Raw genomic sequence first — 25,774 nt, 5'->3', positions numbered from 1 at the left:
TATGGTTTCAAAATGACCAAAAATCAAGTTTTTTTGAGAAATCCTTCACTCTTTTATTGTTTTGAGCACTGATAGAAATTACCAAGAAATTGAACATATATTTCAAAATTCTGCACCACTCCCTTCACAGAACAGCACAAACTGAGTCTAATGAGCACAGAAAGAGATGTAGTTGGCCCCAGTGTCCAAATATACAGGAGGATAAATCCACTGGAGTCACTAGTTTGAGAAACAGACGCCTCATAGGTCCTCAGCTAGCAGTGTTATTATTAAACATTACCTACAAAACACCAGCCTGATCTTCAACAGTCAAGAGGCGACTCCGAGATGCTGGCTTTCTAGGCAAAGTTGAAAAAGAAAAGGCCGTATCTGTGTCTGACCAATAAAAGGAAAAGGTTAAAATGGGCAAAAGAACAGGGGACACTGGACAGAGAATGATTGGGGAAAAGTGTTACAGATAGATGGATCTAGGTTCATGGAGAAGACCATTTGTGAGGCAAAACAAATGAAAAATGCTGGAGGAGAGCTTGACTCCATCTGGAGGAAAAGTGATGATCAGGTACTTTGATGCTGGTAAAATGGGGTATTTGTACAGGGTAAAAAGAAATCTTGAACGAGGAAGTCTCACTCTATTTTGTAACACCATGCCATACCCTGTGGATAGTGCTTGATTGGAGCTAATTTCCAGTGTTGTAGGACTTGAGACCACTTTTTGAAGGTCTCTGTCTCATCTGAGAATCGACTGTATTTTTACTTGGTCTTGTCTCGATCTTGGACATAGAGGACTCAGGATTGTATTCCAAGACCAGTCAAGACCACAACTGTGGGGATTTCACTAAATTGCCTATGTATTGTCTGATTTATTTGTTAACATCATTACTGTGATTGGAGATAAAACTTCCTGCTTCAAATGCAATCAATAACATGACTCATTGTGAATTCAAATTTTTCATTACTGTTAACAGTCAGTTGCCCATCCCCCAACCCTTCACACACCCTGGTCTGGTCCTGGTCTTGACATGGTCTCAACTTGGTCTCACCCTGCTTTGGTCTTGGTCTTGACTTGATCTCAACCCCTTAAATCTTGGTCTTGTCTTGGTCTCAATACACTCTGGTCTTGGCCATGACTTGGTCTCGGTTTAGGTGGTTTTTGTAACAGGACTACTAATTCCATCCTTCAACAGGACAATGACCCAAAGCATTGCTGCAAATTATGCAAGACCTACTTGAGGGGGTCATTTCACCGAGAAATCTTCCCGTAAGACCGAGCTGCGATCTCAGAGCGTGGCTTGGTCGCCGCAGGTCGTACGCAGTCAACGGTTGACCGAGGGTTGGTCACGCCTTGGTCTTCCGTGGTTGCACGTGGTCGAGGAATGGTCTCCCCGACAAAGAGATCGTAGCTCGGTTTTTTGACATGTCAAAAAACTGAGCCTTGACCTAAAAGTCGCACAGAGAGCGTCGAAAGAGCGAACAAGGTCGAGGAAAGGATGCATTGGTCGAGAGACAATCGAGGCTAGAACGGGGATGAGCGATGCTCAGTCTTCTCGAGCGAGAACTGATTGTGCGCATGGTTGTGCTGCTCGGCCCGTCCTCAACACTCGCTCGATCTGTGCGATCTAGCTTCACTCTTTTGCGATCAAGCCTCGCTCCGCGCAACCTGTCCCAGACCTTCCCTAGACCCGTACGCTCCCTATTCTTCCCATGGGCACAATTGGATTCTAGAAGATTAAGGTGTGACCTACTTCAACCAATAAAGATCGACCATCGCTTAAATTGCGACCTATCTTTGCCTAATCCGATTAAGCTACGCCTACTGAATGTCATATAAATAGGGCGCAATAGCATGATGCAGAGCGATTGGGTCCATGTTGTCCCTTTGGAGACTGGTCAAAAACTGATGGTCGGCCACCAATCGCCAGGCCTTTTTATACGGTCACAGTGGGTCGCATGCAAATCCGGGCGACCGTGACAAATTTGCGCGTAGCTCAGGCGAGAATCTGTCTAGAAAAGATCGAGAATTGAGCGTACACAGCGAGGCTAGAACGTTTATATCACAGGATAAATCGTATTGATCGAGGGTATGTTGCAACTCGTACGTAGCTAGATTGGCCAAGATTGAGCCTTGATCGGCTGAGGTCGCGCACTTGCAAGGATAGATCGCCGAGAGATCGACGCTATGTCGCAGATTGGTCGAACAGAACGAGCCTTGGTCGTGTTAAGATCGCATCAGATCGAGTGGACAGACGCAAGTAGAGCGTATGTAAAGCGTCTACAGAGCATATAGGACGCAGGCCAAACGAGATAACATCGAACATAGAGCGTGCACAGAAAATAATGGGTTTAGGTCGCACGGATTTTGCCTGCGACTACGGGAAAACATAGCTGCGATCATAGTCGCGTGCGATTTTTCCAGATCGTACTCGGTAAAATGAGGGGCTAAGGAAGAAGGGGTGAGCTGGAGTTCTGTCTGTCAGGGATGGGTCACCAGATTTTAACCCTATTGAACTGTTGTGGGAGCAGATTGACCAGATGGTATGAAAAAAGTATCCATTAAGCCAGACTTGTGGGAGGTGCTTCAGTAAGCAAGGCGTGACTTTTCTGCAGATTACCTCAACAAACTGACGGTCAGACTGCCGAAGGACTACAAGGCTGTAATACTGCAAACGGAGGATTCTTTAATGAAAGCAAAAGTTTGAAGCACTAAATTGTCATTTCAAGCAGAAATGATCATTATTTCTAACTTTGTCAATATCTTGCCTATATTTTCTATTCATTTTGCAACTTATTTGATTAATAAAAGTATGAGTTTTCATAGAAAATGTGAACATTTCTGAGCGATTGCAACCTTTTGAATGGTATTTTGTGTGAGGTAGTGATAGAAAATGTACCTTGGCTCTTCATAATTGTACAAACACTGATATTCTGAATGGCCTGAGTTTTCTGCTCTGCCAGCATCGTCTTGATTTTAGACATCTGTGCATTGTAGGGGGTCAGAATGATGATGTCCTCTGGTTTCAAGCAAGACTGAGTGACTAACAGATTTGCAACCCGAACCTGAATAGAAAACGGTGAAGAGTATGTTTTAATTACTGCTCACTCTCTTCTTTCACAGAAATTTGCATTGACCAATGAAAGTAGACATCAGACTTGATCTTACTGCTTGTTTTGCCTCCAGTTCATTGGCTGTTGAATGTTCATTTCCAGCTGCTGTAGAAACTGCTAAACTGGTCTCTTCTCCTTCAACGTGACCAAACAGGATAGCAGTTGGGCTGTTATTTTTGTCAAGCAGAAGGCACTTGCTTTTCTTCCTTCCAGTCTTCAGTTGCCCTTCATAAAATTCGTTTGAGGGGAATTCACAGATGCTCTCGTGCTACAAAAGATAAAATAAGTTTAATTCTTTAAATCTTTTTGGCTTGATTGTTTGAAAGGGGTAAGTGAAGTTACAATTTTTTAAATAGTTATTTATCCGTTTACCATTCTGTACTGTATGTCCAGCATCAATGCCTTATCCATATATCGTTCAAAGAGGGACTTCTCCATGCCAAGCTCCTTCACACGGGCACATGCCACAATTGGCCGAATCTGTTTGTGGTCACCCAAAAGCACAATCTACGAAAGAAATATGTTATACATTCTCAAACTACAATTTCTTGCTTTTCAAATGCAGACTCTTCTATCGATTTCAGTATGGTTTATAATTTTAACCTCAGAAAAGTACCCATGAGGCCACCTCCAATGGATTCAATTATACAGCAACATGAAACATTACTCCAAAAGGAATAAACAAAAAAGATGTTCGGACATATATGAAAATTACACGTCACTGTCACAAACTTCCTGTGTTCTCACCTGCTCAGGTTTATGTGAGACTAAAGGAATGAAGGCCTCTGGTTCTGTGGCCATGGCACATTCATCAATTAGGATCTGTCGGAAGTCCATCGTCTCCATTAGGATCGGTTTTAGAGCAGTTGAGCAGGTGCACAAGATTACATCATGCTTCATGAGTTCATGCTTCTGAGCCTTCTTCAAGACTTTCTTGTATCTATAAACATATTTTTATCATGAGTATTATTTTTCTTCTTTTCACACACACACACACATTCAGAAGGTATTCAGACCCCTTAATTTTTCCTCATTTTGCTTATCAGTCTTATCACAACTGGTTTTGGAGATCATCTCCAAGTCCTCTTTGCAGAACCTCTCAATCTGTGTCAGGTTCCATGGCAAGGAACTCCAGGAACTCATACACAGTCTCAGTCTAGGTCTCGGTTGAAAACCTATTTGTTTATTAAAGCCTTTTACTGTAGGTAAACGTACAGATCTGGAGGGTTCATGGGCACAGACAGTTTTGATGAACTGGGATGTTTGGACACTGTTGCCACTTGAAGTCCCACGGTAGCTGTATTACCTTGCTCTCTGTCTGCTTATGCTTTCATAGATAGTCCTGCTGGAGTCCCTGCTTGCACCCTGATCACAAAGTACAGCCTCCTGTAACCGCTGTATGATAAGAGCACACCTAATAATCTGTTCCAACTCTTTGTTGAGCTATATGTATACTCCTGCCAGATGCAGGTAGAAGTTTCTGATGCCTCTTTCTCTGTGCTTCTCTTACCCTCTGGACCTGCCTAATTTATCATACGTCTTCTGTTTGAAGTATTCTGCCTTTGTGACATTCATGTGAACGGTTCCACATGAATACCATAAACATTTGCATTTCCAAAAAACAGGTTAGGCCCAAGTCTCACCCTTATTTCAGTGAATAAAGTCACCTGGACACTGTAGACTTGCACGTAAGAACCGCTGCTGTAAGCATAAAAAAAGTTCTGAGCTCATTCCAAGACTCCGTACGCTCATACTCACATTCCTGTACACAGACTTAGTGCTGTTTGACTAATATACAGTAGAACAGCTTGAATCCAGCAGTTGTATGTGGCCATGAATGAGTTCATCCATGTCACTGTAAGGGAACAGAGAGCACCTCAAACTTCATATCTGGGCACACAGGTGAGTATGCAATGTGCCATCCTGTTTGCATTCACATATTTCCAGGGATGTGGACAAAATTTAACAAATACTTACTTTGCTAACTAGAAGAGCACTCACCTTGGTGACCAGAATGTTTGACCTACTAATCTTTTGTTAATAGTGTTTATGAGGTAAAGGAGTAGATCTGGAGGGTCCTCAGACAGAGTGTTTTGGTAAACTGGGATGTATGGATGCTGTCAGTCCCCACTCGCTTGCTCACTCGAGTTTGTTGACGGTGTAGTGGCTGCTGCTTTATGTCCCGGGGCCCCTCATGCCTGTGTTACCTTCTGGCTCTCTCCTTTTAGTTATGTTGTCATAGTTAGTTGCCGGAGTCCCTGCTTGTACTCGGCGCAATATGTATACTGTTCCTACTTATTCAGGTGACATTGGGCATACCTAACCACCTGTGTTTTCTCCCCCTGCCCCGTCTGTCCCTCTGAGTTACATGCCAATCCTGAGATCGAGGTGCTGACCTCTTCTGCTCCTCAGACCTGCCTGATCCATCCTGATGCCCTACGTCTGGTTGGAGCCTCATCACATCTCTCCTGTGGAGGACGGCCCCATATGGACAGTTGAAAGTCGCACTTGGAAGACGCTCTGGACTCTTACAGTAATGCTTTTATGGCTGAGGACTACAGTTGACATGAACAGTTTTTCAGTCAAGTTTCCATCAGTGAAGAGTTATAACTTCAACAAAGCTGACTTCATGTTAAAACTGTTAAAAATGTTATAATCATGCTATCTGTTAACACCCAAATGAATCTGGTTCCTCTCGAGGTTTCTTCCTCATGTCATCTGAGGGAGTTTTTCCTTGCCACTGTTGCCACAGGCTTCATCATTGGGGATAGATTAGAGATAAAATTAGCTCGTGTTTAAAGTCATTCAAATTCTGTAAAGTGGCTTTGCGACAATGTCTATTGTTAAAAGCGCTATACAAATAAACTTTACCTACTACTGCTCAACCAGACCTATGCTGACTATGAGAAAGACTCTGAAAAGTTTTTCATCACTCTGAATCCAGGAAGGATGCTGGTAAAGGACAGCTAGTGCCCAAATGAGGTACAGTAAGCAAACCACTGCTGATTATGCACGAACATTTTATCCTCTTGCTGAAGAAGATGGATGGAAGGAGCCACCTTTGAAAACAGTGTACAGACAAGGTCTCAATGAAGAGCTCCAAGCAGAGCTAGCATACAGAGATGACAGTTTCCTTCAGTTTGGACAACTGGCAATTTGGACCAACAATTAGCTCAGAGCCAGTAGACAGCTATTTTGCACATTGAAACTTTCTCATTTATAATCACAAAACCTCCCAGTAACCCACTGTTCTAGGTTTTCCTTGTCTGTTGTGATGGCGGTGCCTCATGTGACCTCTGCTTCACTCCTCACCTCCTTGCGCTGCGATTGCTGAATGAGCAGCACCCTTTCGGCACCACTGTTTTGAAGAGCTGAGTGGCACGAGACAGTGGAGTGGAGTAAAAGCAATAGTCTCATGAAATCTCTGTCATCATTTTGTCGGTTTCTTGGTGTTACTCAGTTAATTACTGAACCCACCAGAGTGTCTGCATTTTCTAAATCAATCATAGATTTGATCTTTGTTACTGATCCTTACAAAATATGCCGGAGTGGCGTTGTACACATGGGTATTAGTGATCATAGTTTAATATTCTGCGCAAGGAAAATCTGTAGAGGCCAGATTAAAAAGCATAATTCAGTATTAATCAGATGCCTCAAAAACTATTCCAGTGCTTTGCTTTGCGAAGAGTTACAAAATGCTGACTGGTCCGTAGTTTACTCAGAAAAAAATACTGATTCAGCTTGGTCTGCTTTTAAAAATGTATTCATGTGTGTATTGGATAAATTAGCCCCAATCAAGACAGTACACTTAAAACAGCGCACTAAACCCTGGATTGCTGATCACATCCTTGAGTCCCTTAGAGCCAGAGACAAAGCTTACCATGATTTCAAAAATGCTTCGGATCCTGTTATAAAACTAGAATTAAAACGAGAAATTTCAATAAAATTAGGAATAGGGTTCAATTTCTAGTTAAAAAAGCAAAAGCAGCCTGGGTTGTTTTACAATCAGGGGACAAAGTTTGTGTCACAGGGGTCCAAAATTCAAATTGATTCAAACTGGTTCTTGTACCAGTTTTTAAGTGAAGGACAAGTTAAAGATCAGTGTGGCAGCGGGGGCGTGGTCAAGCGCCGGTCTGTGACAGGAGGGCGGAGTCAGGGAAGGTAAGTGGCAGAATCGCTTCACCTGAGTGTGATTAACCTATGTTTTGTGTGTGTTCTCCCCAGTAAACCGCGCCCTATTTAAGGAGGGAAAGTGAGAGCAGAGGGGAGTGATGTTCCAGAGGAGACGACAGTCTGTGTGTGCGCGTCAGCCTCTTAGACTGAATTCTGTGTGTTAGACTGAAAAGTTTGACAATAAAACCCAGTTGTCATCCTGATCTCTGTCCTGCCGTCTTCTGTGCTCCACCCACACCTTGTACACGCCACAGTGGTGCTGAAACCCGGGAAAGGTGGAGCACCTGTCCTGCAGCCCCATGGAATCCTCCCCGTTCGCGGACTTGGTCCACGCCCTCGCCACGGCTCAGCAGAGCCAGCACCAGGCACTCGTCACGCTCCGGAAGGAGCAGGAGCGCCGCTTCGAAGCCCTGGTGCTGGCTCAACAGGAAGACCGAGAGGCGTTCCGGCGCCTCCTCGCGTCGGCGGGATCCACCAGCGCCCCGGCCGCGGGCCCATCTCCCATCACCTTGACTAAGATGGGCCCGCAGGACGACCCCGAGGCGTTCATCGCGTTATTCGAACAGGTCGCCGAAGCCTCGGGGTGGCCGATGGAGCAGCGCGCGGCGCGCCTCCTCCCCCTCCTGACGGGAGAGGCGCAGTTAGCCGCACTACAGCTCCCCGCCGACCACCGGCTGGCCTACGCCGACCTTCGCTGGGCTGTCCTCCAGCGCGTGGGGCGCACGCCGGAGCAGCAGCGCCAGCGCTTCCGCGCGCTACGAATGGAGGAAGTCGGCAGCCCGTTCGCGTTCGGCCAGCAGCTCCGGGACGCCTGCTGGCGGTGACTGAGGGCCGAAGATCGCGACGCCGAGGGGATCATCGACCAGGTGGCGCTGGAACAGTTCATCGCCCGCCTACCCGCCGGAACCGCGGAGTGGGTCCAGTGCCACCGCCCGGCGTCGCTGGATCAGGCCGTAGGACTGGCGGAGGATCATCTGGCGGCTGTCCCGGCGGCAGGACAACGGAGGACGTCAGCTTCTCTCTCCTCTTCTCTCTCTCTCCCCCCTCCTCCTGTGTCCCGTCCTCGCCCCATTCCCCCACCTCGGAGGCGGGGGCCGGCTCCACCCCAGCCGGCCCGCCGCACCCGTGGTGCCCTCCCGTTTCTCCCTTCTGCGTCTGTCTCTCCCCCCCCAGGTGAGTGACCCTCAATCCACAGCTGCAGAGGGGAGGCCCGGGCCGGTTTGCTGGCGCTGCGGGGAACCGGGCCACCTGCAGCAACAGTGTGCCGCGATGGAGGTGGGGGCGGTGGTGCGGATCCCCGACGCGCCAGAGGCTGCCCTCGATCAGGCCGGAGCGTATCGCATACCGGTAAGTGTACAAGGGGCGACATATCAGGCGTTGGTGGATTCGGGGTGCAACCAGACCTCGATCCGCCAAAGCCTGGTGCAAGACGAGGCATTGGGGGGAGCACACGGGGTGAAGGTGTTGTGTGTGCACGGGGATGTTCACTGCTACCCGTTGGTGTCGGTCCACATATATTTCAGAGGGGAAAAATCTATAGTGAAGGCGGCGGTTAATCCTCGCCTTACCCACTCTTTGATCTTGGGGACTGATTGGCCGGGATTTCGGGGGTTGATGGCACACCTAGTAAAGAGTGGGTCCTGCCCGTTAACGGGGGGGGGGTCCCGGTGTCGTTTTGGCTGGAGCTGCGGTCGCAGAGCCGTCTACGTCATCTCCGCGACAGAGTGAGGAGCCCCCGGCCCCTCCTCTTTCTATTGGGGAGTCCCTCGCGGATTTCCCACTGGAACAATCGCAAGACGAAACTCTGCGACACGCGTTTGACCAAGTGAGAGTAATCGATGGTCAAACGCTCCAGCCGAATGCCACCCCGACCTTCCCCTATTTTTCCATTTTAAAGGATAGGTTATACCGAGTGACGCAGGACACTCAGACGAAGGAGCGTGTCACCCAGTTGTTAATTCCAAAGAGCCGCCGGGAATTGGTATTCCAGGCGGCCCACTTTAATCCCATGGCAGGACACCTCGGGCAGGATAAAACACTCGCCCGGATAATGGCCCGATTCTATTGGCCGGGGATTCACGGCGACGTCCGTAAGTGGTGTGCGGCGTGCTGCGAATGCCAGTTAGTAAATCCAGCGGCCATTCCAAAAGCGCCCTTGCGCCCCCTACCATTAATCGAGACCCCGTTTGAAAGAATTGGGATGGATCTCGTCGGGCCATTAGATCGGTCGACACGAGGGTACCGCTTTATATTGGTTCTGGTGGACTATGCAACGCGATACCTGGAAGCGGTGCCTCTTCGCAATATCTCCGCACGTAGTATTGCAGAGGCCCTCTTCCACGTCATCTCCCGGGTCGGAATCCCGAAAGAGATTCTGACGGACCAAGGCACCTCGTTTATGTCACGAACACTGGCCGAACTGTATGGGCTACTGGGTATTAAGCCGATCCGCACCAGCGTGTATCACCCACAGACGGACGGTTTAGTCGAACGGTTCAACCGCACCCTCAAGAATATTATCAAAAAATTCGTAAGTGAGGACGCACGTAACTGGGATAAGTGGCTCGAACCCTTGTTGTTTGCAGTGCGAGAGGTCCCCCAAGCCTCCACGGGGTTCTCCCCGTTTGAATTATTGTATGGGCGTAAGCCGCGCGGCATCTTAGATGTACTGCGGGAAAATTGGGAGGAGGGACCTTCGCAAAGCAAAAATGAAATTCAATACGTTATGGATCTGCACGCAAAACTCCACACACTCACCCACTTAACTCAGGAGAATTTGCGGCAGGCCCAGGAACGCCAAACCCGCCTGTACAACAAGGGCACGCGCCTTAGAGAGTTCACTCCGGGAGATAAGGTACTCGTCCTGTTGCCCACGTCGAGCTCCAAATTAATCGCCAAGTGGCAAGGGCCCTTTGAGGTCACACAGCAAGTCGGGGACGTCGACTATGAGGTTAGGCGAACGGACAGGGAGGGGGCGCTACAGATCTACCACCTCAATCTGCTGAAGCTCTGGAACGAGGAGGTCCCCGTGGCGTTGGTGTCGGTAGTTCCGGAGAAGGCGGAGCTGGGGCCGGAGGTTCAAAAAGGGTCATTGGCATCTCGCACCTCTCCGGTCCCCTGTGGAGACCACCTCTCCCCGACCCAACTCACGGAGGTCGCCCAGTTGCAGGCCGAGTTTTCGGATGTGTTCTCGCCCCTGCCCGGTCGCACCAACCTCATAGAACACCACATAGAGACGCCCCCGGGGGTGGTAGTGCGTAGCCGTCCTTATAGACTACCCGAACACAAAAAAAAAGTGGTTCAGGAAGAACTTCAGGCCATGCTCGAAATGGGCATCGTCGAGGAGTCCCACAGTGACTGGAGCAGCCCGGTGGTCTTGGTTCCCAAGGCCGACGGCTCGGTCCGGTTCTGTGTGGACTATAGAAAAGTCAATGCGGTGTCTAAATTCGACGCGTACCCAATGCCTCGTATTGATGAGCTGCTCGATCGACTAGGCACGGCTTGCTTTTACTCGACACTGGATTTGACGAAGGGATATTGGCAGATCCCCTTGACTCCATTATCCCGGGAAAAAACGGCCTTTTCCACACCGTTCGGCTTACACCAGTTCGTCACACTTCCGTTTGGGTTGTTTGGGGCGCCCGCTACGTTTCAGCGGCTGATGGACCGGGTCCTCCGGCCCCACGCCACCTATGCGGCCGCTTACTTGGATGATATCATCATTTATAGTAATGACTGGCAGCGGCACCTGCAACACCTGAGGGCCGTCCTTAGGTCGCTGAGGCGGGCGGGGCTCACTGCCAACCCGAAGAAGTGCGCGATTGGGCGGGTGGAAGTACAGTATCTGGGCTTCCACTTGGGCAACGGGCAGGTGCGTCCCCAAATTAATAAGACAGCAGCGATTGCGGCCTGCCCGAGGCCCAAGACCAAAAAGGGGGTGAGACAGTTCCTGGGGCTGGCTGGCTATTATCGTAGGTTTATACCTAATTATTCGGACGTCACCAGCCCGCTGACTGACCTCACTAAAAAGGGGGCGCCAGATCCGGTCCAGTGGACGGAGCAGTGCCAGCGGGCTTTCTCTGAGGTAAAGGCTGCACTGTGTGGGGGGCCACTTTTGCACTCCCCTGACTTCTCTCTCCCTTTTTTGTTACAGACGGACGCGTCGGACAGAGGGCTGGGGGCCGTTTTGTCCCAGCAGGTGGGGGGAGAGGATCGCCCAGTACTATACATCAGCCGAAAGCTGTCGGTGCGCGAGGGGCGCTACAGCACCATCGAGAAAGAGTGTCTGGCGATCAACTGGGCGGTCCTTGCCCTCCGTTACTACCTGCTGGGGCGCTCTTTCACCCTCTGTTCGGACCACGCGCCCCTCCAGTGGCTCCACCACATGAAGGATGCCAACGCGCGGATCACCCGTTGGTATCTAGCGCTCCAACCTTTCAACTTCAAGGTGGTCCACAGGCCGGGGGCGCAGATGGTCGTGGCGGACTTCCTCTCCCGTCAAGGGGGGGGGGGGGGGGGAGTCAGCTGCGGGCCGGACGGGCACCCGGCCTGAGTCGGGCGGTGGGGGTATGTGGCAGCGGGGGCGTGGTCAAGCGCCGGTCTGTGACAGGAGGGCGGAGTCAGGGAAGGTAAGTGGCAGAATCGCTTCACCTGAGTGTGATTAACCTATGTTTTGTGTGTGTTCTCCCCAGTAAACCGCGCCCTATTTAAGGAGGGAAAGTGAGAGCAGAGGGGAGTGATGTTCCAGAGGAGACGACAGTCTGTGTGTGCGCGTCAGCCTCTTAGACTGAATTCTGTGTGTTAGACTGAAAAGTTTGACAATAAAACCCAGTTGTCATCCTGATCTCTGTCCTGCCGTCTTCTGTGCTCCACCCACACCTTGTATACGCCACAATCAGATTTCAGGTAATTTTTTGACATGTGTGTATGGTAGTTTTGTGTAATCTGCTATAAGATGGGAGAAACAAATGAAGTGATTCTCGGAGAGGACTTTTTTTTTTGACAATTCAGAATCCATGGCTTCCATAGTGCTTTTAAATATAAGGCTGTAAGCTTTGTGTTAGTCGTCTCTAATATTTATGTCCCAATATCTTGACCACATTTTAGGATGAAAATAATCATTTTAGATATGTTATTTTATATTGAAAAATTAGCTGTCTCGGAGAGGACTTTTTTTTGACACAATTACAGAATAATTTGATCAAAATAGTCTGAAAACTTACTGGCATTCAACATTAAAACTTAACTCTGTTTCCAATGATATGGAACCAAATGTGTGTGTTATGGTATAAAGAATGATGTAAGTGCATCCCTTCTGGAGCTACCTGTGGTCAAAAAAGCACTTTTTCTAAATGACACGAGTAATTTTGCTAAATATGACATATATTGCCATACATTCACCAAAAATAACGCTATCACCAAATTTTTTTTTTGCATGGTAAATAGAGCTATCACAGGGCTACAGTAAACAAGTTTATTTAGTCAAGCCTTTTGATATTGAAGATAATAAGTGTTAAATGTGATTTTTAGCTTGCGTACCCTGATTGTAAAACAACTCGACTACATCCAACATAATGTAGAAGCCAATACCAAAAATTCTCAAGAACTGTGGAAGGTGCTTAAAAATTTAGGATTACCTATTAAAGGCGCCAGATCTACTTCCTCTTCGATCGGACTCTAAATCGACGGGGAAGTTTGTTTTGAAAGCAAAACAGTTGCTCAGAAATTTAATAGTTTTTTTTTTTTTTTTTTTACAACAGTTGCTGACAAGCTAGCCTCAAAGCTCCCACAGGGTACTGGCAAATTTGGTCAAAAATGTGTTGAAACTTACTATAGTAGGTTATGAATTCAGCAAAATAGTTTCTGTTTAAAACCAGTTTCAGAAGACCAGGTCCTAAAAATTATCAACAGTATTAGTGCAAACAAAGCTTCTGGCCTAGATGGATTGCCTGCTAAATTTCTGAAAGATGGGGCAAAACAGGTCTGTAGTCCATTAACCTTCATTGTAAACATGTCAATCAACCAAGGTGTTGTACCTAGTGAACTTAAGGTTGCTAGAGTCGTACCAATCCATAAAAAGAGTAGTACCCTTGATGTTGGGAATTACAGGCGAGTATCAATTCTGTCTATTATGTCAAAAGTATTAGAGAAAGTGGTCTGCCAACAGTTAGGGAGTTATCTTGATGAACATAAACTGATGTATGACCTGCAATCTGGCTTTCGCAAAGGGTACTTAACGGAGTCTTGTCTGATCTATTTGACAGATCATATCAGGAACCAAATGGACAAGGGGATGCTTACTGGTATGGTGATGCTGGACTTACAGAAGGCATTCGATACTGTCGACCACCAAATTTTAATTCAAAAATTAGACGCTCTTGGTTTTGATGAGATTTCTAGGAATTGGTTTAGATCTTACTTGTGCAATAGGAATCAATTAGTGGATATAAATGGGACATTTTCTGAACAAGCCAAAATTACTTGCGGGGTACCCCAGGGGTCAATTCTGGGGCCCCTTTTGTTTTTAATTTGTGAATGACATGAAAGGCGCAGTTGACTCTGACTTGTTATATGCTGATGATTCGGCTCTTCTAGTCTCGGATAAATGTGTCAACAAAATTGAATCTAAATTGGAAAATGAACTTGGCTCCATTTGTAATTGGCTAATAGATAACAAGTTGTCGATCCATTTAGGCAAAACGGAATCCATTCTATTTAGCACTAGAAAACGTTTGCAGCAAAATTCGGCACTTCGTATAACTTGTAAAGGGGTCCAAATTCAAACTAAATCTTCTGTTAAATATCTAGGGGCTGAACTTGACCAGTGTCTTACTGGTCAACTAATGGCTGCAAATTTGATCAAAAAAGGTACATCTAGACCAGGGGTCACCAAACTTTTTTCTCTGGGGGCCACATTGTCGTTCCTGACTGTGATGGGGGGCCGGGGTCGGGTCAGCTATATAACAGAATTGTATGACCCAGACAAATATGACCACCAGCAGGCCTCATTGTGTAGTAGAGATTACTAGCCTGGCACAGCCATCCCCACTACTATATCCCCACTACTATACCCACACTACTATATCCCCCACTACTATATCCACACTACTATACCCACACTACTATATCCCCCACTACTATATCCCCCACTACTATATCCACACTACTATATCCCCACTACTATATCCCCCACTACTATATCCCCACTACTATATCCCCACTACTATATCCCCCACTACTATATCCCCCACTACTATATCCCCACTACTATATCCCCACTACTATATCCCCACTACTATATCCCCCACTACTATATCCCCCACTACTATATCCCCACTACTATATCCCCCACTACTATATCCCCACTACTATATCCCCACTACTATATCCCCCACTACTATATCCCCCACTACTATATCCCCACTACTATATCCCCACTACTATATCCCCCACTACTATATCCCCCACTACTATATCCCCACTACTATATCCCCACTACTATATCCCCACTACTATATCCCCCACTACTATATCCCCCACTACTATATCCCCCACTACTATATCCCCACTACTATATCCCCCACTACTATATCCCCCACTACTATATCCCCCACTACTATATCCCCACTACTATATCCCCACTACTATATCCCCACTACTATATCCCCCACTACTATATCCCCCACTACTATATCCCCACTACTATATCCCCCACTACTATATCCCCACTACTATATCCCCACTACTATATCCCCCACTACTATATCCCCACTACTATATCCCCCACTACTATATCCCCCACTACTATATCCACACTACTATATCCCCACTACTATATCCCCCACTACTATATCCCCACTACTATATCCCCACTACTATATCCCCCACTACTATATCCCCACTACTATATCCACACTACTATATCCCCCACTACTATATCCCCCACTACTATATCCCCACTACTATATCCCCCACTACTATATCCCCACTACTATATCCCCCACTACTATATCCCCCACTACTATATCCCCCACTACTATATCCCCACTACTATATCCCCCACTACTATATCCCCCACTACTATATCCCCCACTACTATATCCCCACTACTATATCCCCACTACTATATCCCCACTACTATATCCCCCACTACTATATCCCCCACTACTATATCCCCACTACTATATCCCCCACTACTATATCCCCCACTACTATATCCCCCACTACTATATCCCCACTACTATATCCCCACTACTATATCCCCCACTACTATATCCCCACTACTATCCCCACTACTATATCCCCCACTACTATATCCCCACTACTATATCCCCACTACTATATCCCCCACTACTATATCCCACTACTATATCCCCACTACTATATCCCCACTACTATATCCCCCACTACTATATCCCCCACTACTATATCCCCCACTACTATATCCCCACTACTATATCCCCCACTACTATATCCCCCACTACTATATCCCCACTACTATATCCCCACTACTATATCCCCACTACTATATCCCCACTACTATATCCACACTACTATATCCCCACAACTATATCCACCACTACTATACCCACACTACTATATCAACACTACTATATCCCCACTACTATATCAACACTACTATATCCCCACTACTATATCCCCACAACTATATCCACACTACTATACCACACTACTATATCAACACTACTATATCCCCCACTACTATATCAACACTACTATATCCACACTACTATATCCCCACTACTATATCCCCCACTACTATATCCCCACTACTATACCCACACTACTATATCCCCACTACTATATCCCCACTACTATATCCCCACTACTATATCCACACTACTATATCCCCACTACTGTATCCCCACTACTATATCCCCACTACTATATCCACACTACTATATCCCCACAACTATATCCACACTACTATACCCACACTACTATATCCCCCACTACTATATCCCCACTACTATATCCCCACTACTATAACCCCCACTACTATATCCCCCACTACTATATCCCCACTACTATATCCCCCACTACTATATCCCCCCACTACTTATCCCCACTACTATATCCCCACTACTATATCCCCCACTACTATATCCCCACTACTATATCCCCCACTACTATATCCACACTACTATATCCCCACTACTATATCCCCACTACTATATCCCCACTACTATATCCCCCACTACTATATCCCCACTACTATATCCACACTACTATACCCCCACTACTATATCCCCCCACTACTATATCCCCACTACTATATCCCCCACTACTATATCCCCACTACTATATCCCCCACTACTATATCCCCACTACTATATCCCCACTACTATATCCCCACTACTATATCCCCACTACTATATCCCCCACTACTATATCCCCCACTACTATATCCCCCACTACTATATCCCCACTACTATATCCCCCACTACTATATCCCCCACTACTATATCCCCACTACTATATCCCCACTACTATATCCCCACTACTATATCCCCCACTACTATATCCCCCACTACTATATCCCCACTACTATATCCCCACTACTATATCCCCCACTACTATATCCCCACTACTATATCCCCACTACTATATCCCCACTACTATATCCCCACTACTATATCCCCACTACTATATCCCCCACTACTAAATCCCCCACTACTATATCCCCACTACTATATCCCCCACTACTATATCCCCCACTATCTATATCCCCACTACTATATCCCCACTACTATATCCCCACTACTATATCCCCCACTACTATATCCCCACTACTATATCCCCACTACTATATCCCCCAACTACTATCCCCCACTACTATATCCCCACTACTATATCCCCACTACTATATCCCCACTACTATATCCCCACTACTATATCCACACTACTATATCCCCACAACTATATCCACACTACTATACCCCCAACTACTAATCACACTACAATCCCCACTACTATATCACCACTACTATATCCCCACTACTATAATCCCCACAACTAAACTCCACACTACTATACCCACACTACTATATCAACCACTACTATATCCCCACTACTATATCCCCCACTACTATATCCCCCACTACTATATCCCCACTACTATATCCCCCACTACTATATCCCCCACTACTAATATCCCCACTACTATATCCCCACTACTATATCCCCCACTACTATATCCCCACTACTATATCCCCCACTACAATATCCACACTACTATATCCCCACTACTATACCCCCACTACTATATCCCCACTACTATATCCCCACTACTATATCCCCCACTACTATATCCCCACTACTATATCCACACTACTATATCCCCCACTACTATATCCCCCCACAACTATATCCCCACTACTATATCCCCCACTACTATATCCCCACTACTATATCCCCCACTACTATATCCCCACTACTATATCCACACTACTAAATCCACACTACTATATCCCCCACTACTATATCCCCCACTACTATATCCCCCACTACTATATCCCCACTACTATATCCCCCACTACTATATCCCCCACTACTATATCCCCACTACTATATCCCCACTACTATATCCCCACTACTATATCCCCCACTACTAATCCCCCACTACTATATCCCCACTACTATATCCCCACTACTATATCCCCCACTACTATATCCCCACTACTATATCCCCCACTACTATATCCCCCACTACTATATCCCCACTACTATATCCCCCACTACTATATCCCCACTACTATATCCCCACTACTATATCCCACTACTATATCCCCCACTACTATATCCCCCACTACTATATCCCCACTACTATATCCCCACAACTATATCCCCCACTACTATATCCCCACTACTATATCCCCCACTACTATATCCCCCACTACTATATCCCCACTACTATATCCCCCACTACTATATCCCCCACTACTATATCCCCACTACTATATCCCCCACTACTATATCCCCCACTACTATATCCCCACTACTATATCCCCACTACTATATCCCCACTACTATATCCCCCACTACTATATTCCCCACTACTATATCCCCACTACTATATCCCCCACTACTATATCCCCCACTACTATATCCCCACTACTATATCCCCACTACTATATCCCCACTACTATATCCCCACTACTATATCCACACTACTATATCCCCACAACTATATCCACACTACTATACCCACACTACTATATCAACACTACTATATCCCCACTACTATATCAACACTACTATATCCCCACTACTATATCCCACAACTATATCCACACTACTATACCCACACTGACTATATCAACACTACTATATCCCCACTACTATATCAACACTACTATATCCACACTACTATATCCCCACAACTATATCCACACTACTATACCCACACTACTATATCCCCACTACTATATCCCCACTACTATACCCACACTACTATAACCCCCACTACTATATCCACACTACTATATCCCCACTACTATATCAACACTACTATATCCACACTACTATATCCCCACTACTGTATCCCCACAACTATATCCACACTACTATACCCACACTACTATATCAACACTACTATATCCCCACTACTATATCCACACTACTATATCCCCACAACTATATCCACACTACTATACCCACACTACTATATCCCCACTACTATATCCCCACTACTATACCCACACTACTATAACCCCCACTACTATATCCACACTACTATATCCCCACTACTATACCCACACTACTATATCCCCCACTACTATATCCCCCACTACTATATCCACACTACTATATCCCCACTACTATATCCCCCACTACTATATCCCCACTACTATATCCCCACTACTATATCCCCCACTACTATATCCCCCACTACTATATCCCCCACTACTATATCCCCACTACTATATCCCCACTACTATATCCCCCACTACTATATCCCCACTACTATATCCCCACTACTATATCCCCACTACTATATCCACACTACTATATCCCCACTACTATATTCACACTACTATACCCACACTACTATATCAACACTACTATATCCCCACTACTATATCAACACTACTATATCCACACTACTATATCAACACTACTATATCCCCACTACTATACCCACACTACTATATCCCCACTACTATATCCCCACTACTATATCCACACTACTATATCCCCACTACTATATCCCCACTTCTATATCAACACTACTATACCCACACTACTATACCCACACTACTATATCCCCACTACTATACCCCCACTACTATATCCCCACTACTATATCCCCACTTCTATATCAACACTACTATATCCCCACTACTATACCCACACTACTATACCCACACTACTATATCCCCACTACTATATCCCCACTACTATATCCCCACTACTATATCCCCCACTACTATATCCCCCACTACTATACCCACACTACTATACCCACACTACTATACCCCCACTACTATACCCCCACTACTATATCCCCACTACTATATCCCACACTACTATATCCCACACTACTATACCCCCACTACTATACCCCCACTACTATACCCCCACTACTATATCCCCACTACTATATCCCCACTACTATATCCCCACTACTATATCCCCCACTACTATATCCCCACTACTATATCCCCACTACTATATCCCCACTACTATATCCCCACTACTATATCCCCCACTACTATATCCCCACTACTATATCCACACTACTATATCCCCCACTTGATTCCTGGCACATATTTGTTTGTCTTTACTAGTGGTTTGCAAAAGTAGTAATCAAGTCTTCACACTTTGTTTTAATTTGAAATACCACAGATATTCCATTTATTTATTTTCTAATAAAAATAACATCAAAGCTGTCAAGGTAAGAAACATCTGCCTAGTTGAGGTGATTGACACTGGCAAAGGTGAGTGGAAAATTATAAACTGTAGGTAGGCCTGTTGATATTATTAATAATATTAATAATAATTGTGTGCAGCACTTAATAAAGGTCAAATAAATAGGCATATAAAATAAATACATTTAAAAAAACCAGTGAAATTATAATATGAGCAATAGATCACAGCAGTTGTGATGTGTCCTGCACGTCATTGCTCTCATCCATGGCCAAAGCAAAAAACTCGAATTCTGACGCTCTCTAATTCAGCTGGTCATACACGTCGTCCCCCAAATCTTCGGTTCGCCTGGTCATAGTAGGTGCGGAGAGACTCACCGCGTTGAGCACATCCTTCTTGTCAGGACACACCTCCTCGGCCACAGCAAGCATGCATACTTTAACAAAGTCCCCATCAGTAAACGGCTTTCCATGGGTAGCTAGTAGGTGAGCTACCTTATAGCTAGCTTGGACAGCAACCTGGTTGATCTGGGTTTGGCGAAGGAATCCATTCTGTTGTGCAGCCAGTCCGCATTTCATCCTCTGAATACTGTCTTCTCTTGTTTGCCCTCGCAAACTAGCATACTCTTTGTGGCGGGTTTCATAGTGACGACGCAGATTATATTCTTTGAAAACCGACACACTTTCTTTACATACAAGACAAACTGCACGGTCCTTACACTGAACGAAAAAATAATCGGTGGTCCACTGCTCTTTAAAAACTCTGCACTCTCTGTCAGCTTTTCGCTGACCGCTCGCCATTTTGCTGTCCTGAACACTGACAGTTCTCTGCGCGTGCGCTGCCTGTCACTGCTTGATCGCGAGCATATGACGAAAATTCAGAAAATATGAATAGTTAATTTTATAACTAAATATAAATTTTAATTGATAAAATCAACAAAATACAAGATGCAGACATGTTATTATTCGCCAAAAAGCAATTAAAAAAAATAGGCCATGACCACTTTTGGGGATTGCCTCATAGGGCCAGTTCAAGTGGTGGGGGGCTGGGGGTCTGGTCAAAGGGGGGTGGCGGGCCGGAGTTTGATGACCCCTGATCTAGACTAAAATTTTTGTTCAGGCAAAGTTAATTTCTCACTGGCTCTATGAAAAAACTCTTGGCTTTGGCTTTGATTCAGTGTCACTTCGATTACTCTTGTTGTTGGTGGTATAAAAGTCTCACTTCCAGAGACAAATCCAAAATCCACATTTTGCAAAACAAAATTATAAGATTTGTTCTTGGACTCTCTCCGCCTTCTCATATTGGTGCTTCAGAATTTAGACAGACAAATTGGCTTCCAGTTGAAAAAAGGGTAGATCAAATTATACTCTCACACACTTACAAAATTGTTCTGGGCAATGCTGCTAGCTATATGTACAAGGGCTTTACTCTGGTAAACCAGCATCACCATTACCAGACAAGGAGAAGTGCATCAAATTTTGTTATAAACAGAATAAATTCAAATGGTAAAGTTTCTTTTGGTCATGTTGCAAAAATCCTTTGGAATGCACTTCCTACCTCCTTGACGCAAATCATTGATTCAAAATTGTTCAAATTTAAGGTCAAAGAGTACTTTTTACAGGAAATTGAAAATAGTGAAAATAGTGTTTTCATTTTTTATTAATCTTTTCAGGTCTTCTTGCCCGAATTTCTCTTCCCCTTGACATTTGGTACTCTTTATTTTCTACCCTTTATTTTCATTTTATCCTTGTTTTTAAGAGTTTATTTACACTCACTCAGTATTTAATTTTATCTCTGATATTTGTCAGTTTATATGTGATATCTTTTTTAGTCCATTGTATTTAATTTATACTTAAAAATGCTACACATGTGATATTATATTCTAATCTGTGATGCGCAATCTTATGCTAACTTGTTTATCTGTTTTAATTATGCACATTTTTAGTTGTAATTATATTTAGTTTATATGCTTATGTTTTTAATGTTTTATTTCTGACTTTTCTGTTTGTTCATAATTTTTCTATTGTTTGACACACTTTAAATTTATTTTTAATTTTATAATATGTCATCTTATAATTTTTTACAACTTTTATATATTCATTCTACTCAGTTTAATCAATTATTATAATATATTGATGATTCTGTGACTTTTAATATTATTTTAATCTTGTCGTTAACAAATCACATCTAGTGTCTATAACAATATACAGGACCGCAATGGAAATAAGAGACTGTTTTCTCTTTATTGCGTTTTTATCCTGCAACTATATTTTTAAAATATCAATGACATTCTATTAATTTTCATTTGTATTTTGGTTGTTTTTTATGCACTATGCACTTGTAAATTTTTAGTTTGTCTATTTCTTTGTTGCAAATAAAATCAATCAATCAATCAGCCTCAGCTGATGCTTCTTAAGCAGCACATCTCTTCACCCTCCAGCTGCTCATGGGAGAGTATAAGAAGGTGCTGCCACCCTCCATGTTAGTTAGTTGAGTTTTGGCACAGCTCTGCAGCTCATGCCACTCTCTCCTCCCTCTCAGGCAGTTTTGCTGATGATGAAGATGAGGAAAATCTGCCACACCTGAGCACCATGCAGGGCACCATGCCAGGCTCCCTATGGATTCCTGCCAAGGTCTGAAGTCACTCATGCATTCCTCTGGGGGTCTCCACAGCCTTCTCATGGCACCTGCCCAACCAGCTCTCACCCTCCACATGCCTGCACTATGCCACCTCATAGCCTCAGCCTTGTAATTCTCCAACCCTTAATTAAATAAAGCACACTGAGAGATTATGTCCAAAGAACTCCAAAGAGAGATTATGCCCCCTGACGAAAGTGTACCATGATCCAAGAGAGAATGAATGCTACAATGGGTACTCACCTCCACTAGAGCCATGAAAACAAGAGGCTAGTAAAGAACCAATTCATTAAGCTCCTTGAACCCCTTACGATAGTTCAATGACCATGGTCCCATGCACTTGATTTCATCAGAGACCTCCATGTTATCTAGAGACCCGTCAACCCATCTTTTCAACGGCCAATACTAGAAGTCAACAGCTAATTTTCTGCAATGACAGGCTTCAAAATTCCCATTTGGGGATCCTTTGGAGCACATTGTGTGCGCGCACTTGGGACCCAGTCATTATAGGAAACACCTGATGCTGATTTGAGCGCAGTCAGCATGTGCATGTAAGGACACTGTTTAAATAAAGAGCACTTTTTTCTTGTATCTGAATCCCTGGGTCAGTGTCTGTGTTTCCAGATACTCGCATTCTCACTACACTAGTGGAGAATCTGGGCCTGGGATACACTGTTTTCACGGAGACTTTGTAAAGTATTCTGTCAGGTATGCAGTGGTATCCTGGGCCACATTGAAGGACTGCCAACTCAACTGGTGTCCTCTACATGAATGGAAGTACATACACATTCCTGTGCCAACAGTGTCATATTAAAGTGTGAATAATAAAGTGTGATATTAAGTTTTGATTTCTTTTTCTTATTCTTTACTTTCTGGTAGACTAGGCATGGGAAGACTAAGTATTGCTGCCCCATGCTGGTTAAAAACAACAACACAATTGGACTTTGCAAACAGAAATTATGCATGTATTTATTTGCCTAGAGAGTGTGGAAGTGAGGTCCAATCACAGGACCCCCGTAAGACAATAGAAGCCTTCTTGCAGCACCTCCTTGAAGCCAACCTCCAGCAGCAACACATTACATAGGAGCTGGTGTGAGGCCAACCACCCAAGAGGTACTGCAACAAAGAGCTATCACCAGGCCACTTCCTCCTGCCTTCCTGAACCTCATCAGGGAGCCATGCATCGGTTCACAAAGCTGGGGACCTTGGATGACATGGAGGTGTTCCTCTATGTCTTCAAACAGATGGCACGCAGGGATGGCTGGCCAGAAGAAGAATGGGCTCAATGGCTAGCTCCCCTGCTTTCTGGCGAGGCCCAGTGAGCCAATTTGTCTCTTCCTCCAGTGGCAGCTGAGGATTACAAATGCCTAAAGGAGGAAATCCTCACCTGGTGTGGACTCTCACCTGGTCAGGTGGTGGCAGAGTTCCATCGGTGAATATATCAGCCCAGCCCATCACGCCACAGACCCAGATGGACACTCTGTTCCAAATCACCAAGTGCTGGCTCCAACCTGAGTTCCACTCCACCACCCAAGTTGCAGAGAAGGTTGCCTTGGACCAATTTCTTCACTCCCTTTTCCCCGCTGAGTGGATGGCCATCAGAATGAAAGCTCCCAAGACACCAAAGGAACTTGTGGAGGCCTTGGAGTACACACTCACCGCACTGAACATTGCAAAGTCTAAGACCCTCCCAAGGCCCCAAGAACCCCTGCGCCCACAATTTGGAGCAAAGTCGGGCATTAGCAGTGCCCCATCAAAAAGCCCACAGGCTCCCCCACCCAAGATGAGCCCATGCCCACTGCACCTGAGTCCTCCACCATGGGCTGAGCAATGAAGTCCTAGCTAACAGGCTGTGTGGTCCACTCCACCCAGACACCAGCCTCCCCAGCATCCAAGTCAGACTCGAGGGGCAGCCCATCAACACCCTCCTGGACTTGGGCAATACAATCACCCTGGCCCACCCCACTGTACTCCCCAGTGACATTACACCGAGCGGCACAGTAAAGGTCACCTGCATGCATGGGGAGCCCCGTGAGGTGACTGCTGCCAAAGTCCAAGTGAACAGTGACAGAGATGAGTGGGTCCTTTTGGTGGAAGCTTGCAGCATCTACTTGATGGTGAAGAGGATATAGGGGAGAAGGAGGTCCCAATTACATCCCTGCTTGTCAACAGCTCACTGCAGCAGCCTCTTCAGAGTCTGATTAAAATGCTCAACGAGCCCATCTGTATGGGGATGGTATATGGAGCTCTGCACCTGCTTCATCTGCAACAGCTGGCACACATCATTGGTAGTTGGGACATCAAAGGCGTACCTTGTTCTGTGAGCTGGTTCTTGGGCAGGCCACCTCAGGAAAACAGCAGAACCAGCTCCCTGGCAACGTTTTTGGATGTCACTTTCCACAGGGGGATTGCCTCATGGTAGCATGTGGTGTAGTCGATGATGACCAGAATGAATTCATGCCTCCTTGTGGACTTTGGGTGGGGACCCACGAGATCCATACCCACTCTCTCGAATGGGACTCCAATGATGGGCAGGGGGATGAGGGGGGCTGGGGCAGGCTTCTGTGGCACAGAGGGCAGCGCTGTCAGATGTTTTTGACTTCTGCTTCCATCCAGGACCAATGGAACCTGTCACAGAGCTTAAGAAGGGTGTCACAGGCAGCCACATAGCCCCCAAGAGGGTGTGTATATGTGAGGTGAATGACTATCAACCTTTGAGTGGAGAACCATGTGGATATCTGGAGGTTTGCCACATCACTCGAAGTTGTAGTACAGGAGGCCCTTGTGGATTAGGAACTAGGCAGGGGGAGGTGCCTGTCTAGGATACTGGCCTTCACCCTCAACCAGACGCACCTGTCCCCAACAACGCTTGAGCCTTCTTCTTCTTCTTCTACATTTCATAATTTTTATGAAGTAATAATGCTTCAGTATTTTGGCCTGAAGCCTATGGGTTTTGAGAATTAGACACACTTCC

At 45.7% G+C, this 25,774-nt stretch overlaps 1 protein-coding gene across 1 annotated transcript in view; it reads right to left on the bottom strand.

The window, feature by feature from the left end:
• The window catches only part of LOC132899756 (helicase with zinc finger domain 2-like), a 49,252-nt gene that overhangs the window by 5,466 nt on the left and 18,012 nt on the right, over positions 1 to 25,774 (bottom strand). Inside the window, 4 exon segments of the mRNA XM_060941880.1 lie at positions 2,889 to 3,054; positions 3,158 to 3,370; positions 3,475 to 3,609; positions 3,850 to 4,042. Coding sequence (XP_060797863.1) covers positions 2,889 to 3,054; positions 3,158 to 3,370; positions 3,475 to 3,609; positions 3,850 to 4,042 — 707 coding nt within the window.

Source organism: Neoarius graeffei, chromosome 15 (genome assembly GCF_027579695.1).
Source record: "Neoarius graeffei isolate fNeoGra1 chromosome 15, fNeoGra1.pri, whole genome shotgun sequence".
NCBI lineage: Eukaryota > Metazoa > Chordata > Actinopteri > Siluriformes > Ariidae > Neoarius > Neoarius graeffei.
Note: the sequence above shows the minus strand (reverse complement) of the source record. Positions and strands in the feature narration are given on the sequence as shown.